This window comes from Rhinopithecus bieti, unplaced genomic scaffold, assembly GCF_001698545.2.
Source record: "Rhinopithecus bieti isolate Rb0 unplaced genomic scaffold, ASM169854v2 scaffold_10548, whole genome shotgun sequence".
Taxonomy (NCBI): domain Eukaryota; kingdom Metazoa; phylum Chordata; class Mammalia; order Primates; family Cercopithecidae; genus Rhinopithecus; species Rhinopithecus bieti.
The window spans coordinates 1142140-1153233 of NW_016806834.1; the positions used below are offsets into that span (position 1 = coordinate 1142140).

Genomic DNA, 11094 nt, shown 5'->3' on the forward strand with positions numbered 1-11094 from the left:
TTTTTTAGAGACGGAGTCTCGCTCTGTCACCCAGGCTGGAGTGCAGTGGCCGGATCTCAGCTCACTGCAAGCTCCGCCTCCTGGGTTCATGCCATTCTCCTGCCTCAGCCTCCCTATTCTTCTTAATCAAACATCTAGTATTTAATGGAAACCAAGCACAGAAATAATTAAGTGGTTGGCTTTGTAAGAAACCTGCCCTCTACTTCCAAATGTTTTCCCCTAACTCCTTTTAAAGGCTCACAGGGCCCTGAGAATCCACCAAAATAACGATGCTACTTTGTATCTCTCCTGTCTTCTCCACCTCCAGACCCATTTTCCCAGCTAACAGTATGTACACTGGAGTGGGACGCTACTCATTTAAGAATTATCAATTCCTAAAACAAAACACTTTTAGGGTAAAAGGATGTGTGATATATGCCTGGGGCTCTAATCCAAAAATTTCTTTTTTCTCCTTTTTTTTTTTTTTTTGAGATGGAGTCTCACTGTCGCCCACGCTGGTGTGCAGTGGTATAATCTTGGCTCACTGCAACCTCCGCCTCCCGGGTTCAAGCGATTCTCCTGCCTCAGGCTCCTGAGTAGCTGGGATTACAGGTACCCACCACCACGCCTGGCTAATTTTTGTATTTTTAGTAGAGACAGGGTTTTGCCGTTACCCAGGCTGGTCTCAAACTCCTGGGATTACAGGCGTGAGCCACTGCGCGCAGCCCAAAATCACTTTTCACTGACTTTAAAATATATTATGAAATTTCACCCCTTACCCTAGCCCTGCCCAATAAACAATAAAAAGAAACAGAAATTTCACCCCAGGAGATTTAGCTTCTGTACTGTATTAAATTAAATTAAACCAAGCAGGTTAATACAAAAAACAAGTTGCTATTAACATTTACACTAAAAAGTGAAGAAGGCCATCTAGGAAGGTGATGGACAAAAGCAGCCTCAAGGAATCTACAGAAGAGTAGCATGTAACCACCACCCACCTACTGAGTCCCCTCCTCCTCTGTCCCTCATACTTAGCCAGTGTGATAAGGCCCACGTTGTTCTCAGGGTTGCTGCGAGTCTTTGAATGACAAACTATGTTGACAGCGTCCTGCTGGGCCTGCAGCCGGGTAGGTAGGAAGTCTCCATTCCGCATATACTCACTGTTGTCCACACTGTCAGATTAGGGTTGAAGGACAAGAGAGAAGAAATGTAGAAATTCTCCAAAACCTTCTCTCCAGTTCCAGGGGCCCCCTATAGCAGCAGCTCTCAGTCTTCATAGAATCACATGTAGCTTTTTTTTCCTTTTTTAAATATACAGATGATCAAGCCTTAGCCCACATTTATTGACTCAGAATAACCAATGAGGATTTTTTTTTTTTTTTTTTTTTGAGGCAGAGTCTTGCTCTGTCACTCAGGCGGAGTAGAGTGGTGCACTCATGGCTCACTGCAGCGTCCACCTCCTGGGCTCAAGTGATCCTCTCACCTCAGCCTCCCAAGTAGCTGGGATTATAGGTGCGAGCCACCATGCCCAGCTACCTTTTAAATTGTTTTGTAGAGACAGGGGTCTAAATATGTTGCCCAAGCTGGTCTTGAACTTCTGAGCTCAAGTGATCCTCCTGCCTCTACCTCCCCAAGTGCTGGGATAACAGGTATGAGCCACCTGTTATCTGTGTTTCAGATAATCACCTGTTTCACCTGTGCCCAGCCGAAAAAATTTTTAAATCTTTACAAAGTGATTCTGATGAGCTCCAAAGGTGGTGATCTACTGATGAACCACAGCACCTTCTTATAAGCTGTACTTAAGTGCTACTAAGCTTTGTCATGGATAATTTAACCCTCCCATTAAATGGCAGTAATCCAAATATAGGAAATGAAGAAGGTAACTTAAAAATATCTATAGTTGGGCGTGGTGGCTCACGTCTGTAATCCCAGCATTTTGGGAGGCCGAGGTGGGCAGATCACCTGAGGTCAGGAGCTCAAGACCAGCCTGACCAACATGTAGAAACCCTGTCTCTACTAAAAATTAAAAATTAGCTGGGCATGGTGGCACATGCCTATAATCCCACCTACTTGGGAGGCTGAGACAGGAGAATCGCCTGAACCCAGAAGGTGGAGGTTGCGGTGATCACGCCATTGCACTGTAGCCTGGGCAACAAAAGCAAAACTTCGTCTCAAAAAAAAAAGAAAAAAAAATCTATAAAATAGGCTGGGCATGGTGGCTTATGCCTGCAATCCCAGCACTTTGGGAGGTGGAGGCGGGTATATCACTTGAAGTCAGGAGTTAGCGTCCAGTGTTGGGTAACATCGTGAAACCCCGTCTCTACTAAAAATACAATAATTAGCGAGGCGTGGTGGTACACACTTGTAGTCCCAGCTACTCAGGAGGCTGAGGCAGGAGAATTGCTTGAACCCGGGAGGCCAAGGTTGCAGTGAGTTGAGATCACGCCACTGCACTCCAGCCTGGGCGACAAAGTGAGACTCCGTCAAAAAAAAAAAAAAAAATCTATAAAATAGGGCCAGGCGTGGTGGCTCACACCTGTAATCCCAGCACTTTGGGGGGCCCAGGCAGGCAGATCACTTGAGCTCAGGAGTTTGAGACCAGACTGGCAAACATGGTGAAACTCTGTCTCTACTAAAAAATATAAAATTAGCCAGGGGTGGTGGCGGGCGCCTGTAATCCCAGCTACTCGGGTAACTGAGGCAGAAGAATCACTTGAACCCGAGAGGGGCAGGTTGCACTGAGCCAAGATCGTGCCACTACCTAAAAAAAAAAAAAAGTCTATAAAATAACACACTTGGCAGCACTGAGTGCAGAAAAGTACAATCCAATCATCTCATTAAATGCTTAACAGCTTCAACAGCTGAAGTGAATGGTAAAATGAGGTTTTGTGGATCTGAAGTCTCACCTTAGATCCCTGCAACTTTTCATGATCTAAAAGGATCCAGATAATGTGACATATCATCTCGAGTTTCTCAAAGACCAAAAGAAGGCAGATAAGTGATGCAGTTATATAAGCTCCTATAAGGATCAATTCTTGATGACCTCTGAGGTCCCTAAGAGCTCTAATAGTTAAGGTTCTACCTGTGCTAATGGACGGAAGCAGTGCCCTAGATGAGATACCTCATTTCTTTCTTTTTTTTTTCTTTCTTTCTTTTTTGAGACAGAGTTTCACTCTTGTTGCCCAGGCTGCAGTGCAATGGCACAATCTCGGCTCATCGCAACCTCCGCCTCCAAGGTTCAAGCAATTCTCCTCCCTCAGCCTCCCAAGTAGCTGGGATAACAGGCATGCACCACCACGCCCCGCTAATTTTGTATTTTTAGTAGAGGCAGGGTTTCTCCATGTTGGTCAGGCTGGTCTCGAACTCCCGACCTCAGATGATCCACCCATGTCAACCTACCAAAGTACTGGGATTATAGGTGTGAGCCACTGCACCTGGCCTTCATTTCTTTTTAAAATTTTATCTATTTTTTAGGCTGGGCATGGTGGCTCACGTCTGTAATCCCAGCACTTTGGGAGGCCGAGAAGGGAGAATCGCTTGAGTCCAGGAGTTGGAGAACAGCCTGGACAATATAGGGAGACCCGGTCTCTATAAAAAAAAAATTTCATTTATTTTTCATTTTACAGAGATGCTCACTTTGTTGCCCAGGCTAGTCACAAACTCCTAGACTCATGCAGTCCGCCTGCCTTGGCCTCCCAAAGTGCTGGGATTACAGGTGTGAGCCACAGCACCTGGCCAAGACATCTCATTTCTATCGGCAAGAAAAATTGGAGCTTGGGGCAATTTTTTTTCTTTAGTATGCTTTGTCTGGCAATAAATCAAAAATGGTAAAGAGAGGTAATTAAGAAGGTACTGAAAAACAAGTATTAATAGAAAAGGGAATACAGGTTGAGTACACCTAATCAGAAACTACTGAGATCCAAAATGCCCCAAATCAGAAAGTTTTTGAGTGCTGACATGATGTTCAAAGGAAATTATCACTGGAGCACTTCAGACCTCCAGATTAGGAATACTCCCCTGGTTAAATATAATGTAAATATTCCAAAATCTGACAAAAATCCAAAATCCGAAACACATCTGGTCCTAGCCATTTCAGATAGGGAATACTCAACCTGTCTAGGATAGTGTTGAGGCACAGTTTCAAGCGCAGGCACAGGTTCAAACACAGTCATAGCTCACTGTAGCCTCAACCTTCCAGGCTCAATAGATCTTCCCACTTCAGCCTCTCGAGTAGCTGGGACCACAGGCATGCATCACCACACCGGCTAATTTTTGTATTTTCAGTAGAGACAGGGTTTCTCCACGTTGGCCAGGTTGGTTTTGAGCTCCTGACCTCAGATGATCCGCCCGCCTCAGCCTGTCAAAGTGCTGGGATTACAGGTGTGAGCCACCGCACCTGGCCATTTCACATATTTTTTGAGACAGGATCTTGCTCTGTCACCCAGGCTGGAGAGCAGTGGTGAAATCACAGCTCACTGTAACCTCAAACTCCTGGGCTTAACCCCTCCTCCTGCCTCAGCCTCCTAAGTAGCTGGGATTACCGCCAAAACCTTTATTTTAAAAGAGAATACAGGCTGAGTGTAATGGCTCATGCCTATAATCCCAGCACTTAGGGAGGCCAAGGAGGGAGGCTCTCCTGAGCCGCCCAAGAATTTAAGACCAGCCTGATCAATATGGCAAAACCCTCTCTCTACAAAAAATACAAAAATTAGCTGGGCATGGTGGTGTGTGCCTATAGCCCCAGCTATTCAGGAGGCTGAGGCAGGAGGATCAATTGAGCCCAGGAGGTCGAGGTTGCAGTGAGCCAAGATCACACCACTGCACTCCACCCTAGGTGACAGAATGAGACCCTGTCTCCCAAAAAAAAAAAAAAGCACACTCAAAAAGGGTAATACAATGGCACATGTGTAGGGCAGTCACATCAACAGCAGGTTCCCCATGATGCCCCACATGGGGCCAAGAACTATGTGCATACTGCCGGGAGTGGTGACTCACGCCTGTAAACCCAGCACTTTGGAAGGCTGAGAAGGGCGGATCACCAGGTCAGGAGTTCGAGACCAGTCTGACCAACATGGAGCAACCCTGTCTCTACTAAAAATACAAAATTAGCGGTGCATGGTGGCACATGCCTGTAATCCCAGCTACTAGGGAGGGTGAGGCAGGAGAATCGCTTGAACCTGGGAGGTGGAGGCTGCGGTGAGCCAAGATCGCGCCATTGCACTGCAGCCTAGGCAACAAGAGCGAGACTCCGTCTCAAAAAAAAAAAAAAAAAAAAAAAAAGAACTATGTGCATACTGCCACAAAAATAATAAAATATCTTGGCTGGACGCGGTGGCTCACGCCTGTAATCTCAGCACTCTGAGAGGCTGAGGCGGGCGGATCACCTGAGGTCAGGTGTTCGAGATCAGCCTGACCAATATGATGAAACCCCATCTCTACTAAAAATACAGAAAAAAAATTACCCGGGCATGGTGGCAGGCGCCTGTAATCCCAGCCACTCGGAAGGCTGGGACAGGAGAATCGCTTGAACCCGGGAGGCGGAGGTTGCAGTGAGCCAAGATGGCACCACTGCACTACAGCCTGGGCAACAAGAGCGAGACTCCATCTCAGAAAAACAAACAAAACAAACATACAAAAAAAAAAACCTAGGAATACAACTAACCAGGGAGATAAAAGATCTCTACAATGAGAATTACAAAATACTGCTCAAATAAAGAAGATACAAACAAGTGGAAAAACATCCCACGCTCATGAATAGGAAGAATCAGTATCATTAAAATGGCCATACTGCCAGGAATGGTGGCTCACACCTGTAATTCAAGCACTTTGGGAGGCTGAGGTGGGCAGATCACTTTAGGCCAGGAGCTCAAGACCAGCCTGGCCAACATGGCCAAACCCCATCTTTGCTAAAAATACAAAAAATAAGCCAGGTATGGTGGCAGGTGCTTGGAATCCTAGCTACTTGGAAGGCTGAGGCACAATAATCACTTGAACCTGGGATGCGGAGGTTGCAGTGAGCTGAGATCACACCACTGCACTCCAGCCTGGGCGACAGAACAAGACTCCGTCTTATAAATAAATAAATAAATAAATAAATAAATAAGCCATACTGCCCAAAGCAATTTACAGATTCAATGCTACTCCTATCAAACTACCAAGGACATTCTTCAAAGAACTAGAAAAAACTATTTGAAAATTCATATGGAACCAACAAAGAGCCAGAAAAGTCAAGGCAATCCTAAGCTAAAAGAACAAAGCTGGAGGCCGGGCGCGGTGGCTCAAGCCTGTAATCCCAGCACTTTGGGAGGCCGAGACGGGCGGATCACGAGGTCAGGAGATCGCAGACCATCCTGGATAACACGGTGAAACCCCGTCTCTACTAAAAAATACAAAAAGCTAGCCGGGCGAGGTAGCGGGCGTCTGTAGTCCCAGCTACTTGGGAGGCTGAGGCAGGAGGATGGCGTAAACCTGGGAGGCGGAGCTTGCAGTGAGCTGAGATCCGGCCACTGCACTCCAGCCCGGGCGACAGAGCGAGACTCCGTCTCAAAAAAAAAAAAAAAAAAAAAAAAAAAAAAAAAAAAAAAAAAAAAAAAAAAAAGAACAAAGCTGGAGGCAACTTTACCCAACTTCAAACTACTACTACAGGACTACAATAACCAAAACCACACGGTATTGGTACAAAAACAGGCACAGAAACCAATGGGACAGAATAGACAGTCTAGAAATAAGGCTGCACACCTATGACCATCTGCTCTTGGACAAAGCTGACAAAAGCAGTGAGGAGAAAGAGTCCCTATTCAATAACTGGTACTGGGATAACTGGCAAGCCATATGCAGAAGATTGAAGATGGACCCCTTTCTTACACAATACACAAAAATTAACTGAAGATGGATTAAAGAATTACTGTAAAACTCAAAACTATAAAAATTCTGGAAGATGGGCCGGGCACAGTAGCTCATGCCTGTAATCCCAGCACTTTGGTAGGCTGAGGCGGGTGGATCACCTGAGGTCGGGAGTTTGGGACCAGCCTGACCAACATGGAGAAACCCTGTCTCTACTAAAAACACAAAATTAGCTGGGTGTGGTGGCACATGCCTGTAATCCCAGCTACTCCGGAGGCTAAGGCATGAGAATCGCTTGAACCTGGGAGGTGGAGGTTGCGGTGAGCCGAAGGTTGCAGTGAGCCGAGATTATGCCATTGCGCTCCAGCCTGGGCAGTAAGAGCAAAAAAAAAAAAAAAAAAAAGTGGGCAAAGGAGCCAGGCATGGTGGCTCAACACCTATATTCCCTGAACTTTGGGAGGCTGAGGCGGGTGGATCATCTGAGCTCAAGAGTTTCAGACCAGCCTGGCCAACATGATGAAATCCCGTCTCTACTAAAAATACAAAAAATTAGCTGGGCGTGGTGGTGGACACCTGTAATCCCAGTTACTCAGGAGGCTGAGGCAGGAGAATCACTTGAACCCAGGAGGCGGAGGTTGCAGTGAGCTGAGATGGCACCACTGCATTCAACCTGGGCAAGAAGGGCAAAACTCCATCTCAAAAAGGAAAAAAAAAAGTGGGCAAAGGACATAAACAGACATCAGATACTTTACATTTATTTATTTATTTGAGAGGGAGTCTCACTCAGTCGCCCAGGCTAGAGTGTGGTGGCACCATCTCGGCTCACTGCAACCTCCACCTCTGGGGTTCAAACGATTCTCCCACCTCAGCCTCCGAAGTAGCTGGGACTGCAGGCGCCCACCACCGCGCCTGGCTAAATTTTGTATTTTTAGTAAAAACAGGGTTTCACCATGTTGGCCAGGCTAGTCAGGAACTCCTGACCTCAGGTGATACACCCACTTCGGCCTTCCAAAGTGCTGGGATTACAGACCTGAGCCAGCGCGCCTGGCCACTTTTCAAAAGAAGACATACTATACGGCCAACAAGCATATGAAAAAAACCTCAGTATCACTGATCATTAGAGAAATGCAAATAAATCAAAACCACAATGAGATACCACCTAACACCAGTCAGAATGGCTATCCTAAAAAGTCAAAAAATAACAGAAGCTGGCAAGGTTGCGAGAAAAGAGAACACTGGTATACCGTTGGTGCAAGTGTAAATTAGTTCAATCATTGAGAATCACTTGAACCCAGGAGGCGGAGGCTGCAGTTAGCCGGACTGGGCCACTACACTCCAGTTCGGGCGACAGAGCGAGACCGTCTCAAAAAAAAATTATTCATCGTTTATCTGAAATTCAAATTTCACTGGGCATCCTGTATGTTACCTGGCAACGCTATGCTCCCCCCAAAAACTAAAAAGACGAAATCTCATAAGTGTCTGTCTCACCCAATTGGTGATTTGTGTTCGTCAACTATTCTGTATTACATTCAATGATTACAGGTAGAAGGAACTCTTGAAATCCTGCAAAAATTTATGTGCTCCCCATCTAATGTGACTCCTGATAGGTACTCAGCCCAAGCCTGAGACTGGCGAAGACAGCTACCTCACCGGATAAAGCCTTTGTGTCAGACAGCCCTGGGTTTAAATCCTGACTCCGCCACTTAACTAGCTGTGTGATTTTGGACAAATGACTTAAAATCGCTGAGACTCGGTATCCTGAACCGTAAAATGGAGAGATAATTTACCTTAAGGTGTGGTTGTGAGGTTTAAGTGAGATAAACAAAATGACTGATACATAAAAAGCAATCTGTAAATGGTACCTTTGAAGATGACACAGGGAAAGGTAATGAAGTTAGAGACGAGGGAATGGGGAGAGGAAGGGATTAATAATCTATTTTCCTAATAGACATTATTTTGCGAAGAAAGGAGGGCAGAAAACTATTACGATGAGTCCGAGAAGCAGAACTGTGGCTAAGGACAGACCCGGGGTGCTTTAGAGAAGACGGCGCTAGAACAGAGAAAGGCAGCAGGAATGACCGGTCAATGACCGTCCCCCTGGGGGTGAGAGGGGTAACCAGGGACTGTCTGCCACTCCACGGCCCCGGGATGACTCAGGGACTCCAGCGGGCTCCTAACCTCCGGGCCCAGGGCCGCCTCTCGCCCATGAGTCCCCGGCCCCCACCCCAGGCCCGCCCTGCCTTGGCGCCACACGCGCCCGGGACCCAGCTGTACCCCTCCTGCCCCGAGGTAGCTCCTCACCACACCATAGTGCTTTCCAACACCATCTTGCCACCTTCCTCCCTCCCGACCGGTTCTCCGGGACGGCCTAACAACAACTCCTCCAATTGGCCCATCGCTCTTCACCAATCACAGACCTCGGCTTGGCCAGCAGTTTCCGCCTCCGTCCCCCGTGTTGCGTTCTGGGAGTTGTAGGCGCCGCCAAACAAATGGGCTTCTTGTGGGTAGTTGAAGGGAATTGCGGTAACACAAAAAACAGGATCTAGCCTCTACTTTCCCTGCCATTGCAGTTAGTTGGGGTTTCCCGCTGGCCGGATCTCAGAGGAGCTATGGAGGAACCTTTGAAAGTGCTGTGTCGGTTCCAGCTTCGTCATTTTAAAAAAGTACCGGGATCGGCCGAGCGCGGTGGCTCACGCCTGTTATCCTAGCACTTTGGGAGGCCAAGGCGGGCGGATCAGGAAGTCAGGAGTTCGAGACCAGCCTGACCAGCATGGTGAAACCCTGTATCTACCAAAAATACAAAAAATTAGCCGGGCATGGTGGCGCACGCCTGTAATCCCAGCTACTCGGGAGGCTGAGGCAGGAGAATTACTTGAACCCGGAAGACGGAGGTTGCAGTGAGCCGAGATTGCACCACTGCACTCAAGCGTGGGCAACAGAGTGAGACCCCATCTTAAAAAAAAAAAAAAAAAAAAAAAATAGCTGGGCGTGGTGGCGGACGCCTGTAATCCCAGCTACTCTGGAGGCTGAGGTAGGAGAATCGCTTGAACCCGGGAGGCAGAGATCGCAGTGAGCAGAGATCACGCCACTGCATTCCAGCCTGGGGGACAGAGTGAGACTCCGTCTCAAAAAAAAAAAAAAAAACAGTGTAGAGATCACTAATGACTTTCTACAGCCCTCAGTTCCCTGTAGAATTTTAATTCAACAAGCCCTTATACCCTTGAATTGAATTTATTTGTATATTTATCTCCTCCCCCATTTAACTAGGCAACATGTCTTTTTTTTTTTTTTTTTTTTTGAGGTGAAGGAGTCTCGCTGTGTCACCCAGGCTAGAGTGCAGTGTCTCGATCTAGGCTTACTGCAACAAGTGCGTGACACCATGACTGGCGAATTTTGTATTTTTAGTAGAGACGGGGGTTTCACCATGTTGGCCAGGCTGGTTTCGATCTCTTGACCTCAGTTGATCCACCCGCCTCAGCTTCCCAAAGTGCTGGGATTACAGGCGTGAGCCACCACACCTGGCCAGCAACGTGTCTTAATCTTTACAATTCCCTAAGCCCAGAAAAGATTTGACAACTCAATTAAATATTAATCTCCCAAAGAACAAACCACTAAACCATTTTGGTTTGTTAATCAAAAATTACATTTAAAGCCTGATGCAATGGCTTAGGTTTTATAATGCCAGCGTTTTGGGAGGCCCAGGCAGGAGGATCAACTCAGGCTAGGAGTTTGAGGCCAGCCTGGACAACACAGCCAGACTCTATCTCTACAAAATTTTATTGTTTGAGACAGGGTGTTGCTCTTTCACCCAGACTGGAGTGCAGTGGCCTGATCTCAGCTCACTGCAAACTCCACCTCCAGGGTTCAAGCAATCCTCCTGCCTCAGCCTCCTGAGTAGCTGGGGCTATAGGTGCATGCCACCAAGCCTGGCTAATTTGTTTTTAATTTTTTGATGTGAGAGGATGGTTTGAGCGCAGGAGTTTGAGACCAGCATAGGCAATATAGTGAGACCCCATCTCTGAAAAAAAAAAGGCTCAAAGTGTTGGGATTACAGGTGTGAGCCATCACATCAGCTGGATATTTGATATTAAATAATTTTTTAGGCATGATAATGGTGTTAAAGTTGTCACCATTATAAAAGGAATCTTTATTAAGGGTTATATGTTATATTCATAGGCCGGGCGCGGTGGCTCAAGCCTGTAATCCCAGCACTTTGGGAGGCCGAGACGGGCGGATCACGAGGTCAGGAAATCGAGACCATCCTGGCTAACA

At 46.9% G+C, this 11094-nt stretch overlaps 1 protein-coding gene across 3 annotated transcripts in view; it reads right to left on the reverse strand.

The window, feature by feature from the left end:
* PSMD4 (proteasome 26S subunit ubiquitin receptor, non-ATPase 4) overlaps positions 1 to 9232 on the reverse strand; it is a 13488-nt gene extending 4256 nt beyond the window's left edge. For 2 of the 3 annotated variants that reach the window (XM_017877725.1, XM_017877726.1), the window contains exons 1-2: positions 9124 to 9232; positions 1011 to 1151 (exon numbers count right to left, since the gene is read on the reverse strand). In XM_017877725.1, coding sequence (XP_017733214.1) covers positions 1011 to 1151; positions 9124 to 9218 — 236 coding nt within the window. In that variant the 5' untranslated portion in view covers positions 9219 to 9232. Of the gene's footprint in view, positions 1 to 1010; positions 1152 to 9096 lie in introns of all 3 variants that reach the window. The other variant, XM_017877727.1, reaches the window with a different exon arrangement.
* Between the last annotated feature and the right edge of the window lie 1862 nt (positions 9233 to 11094).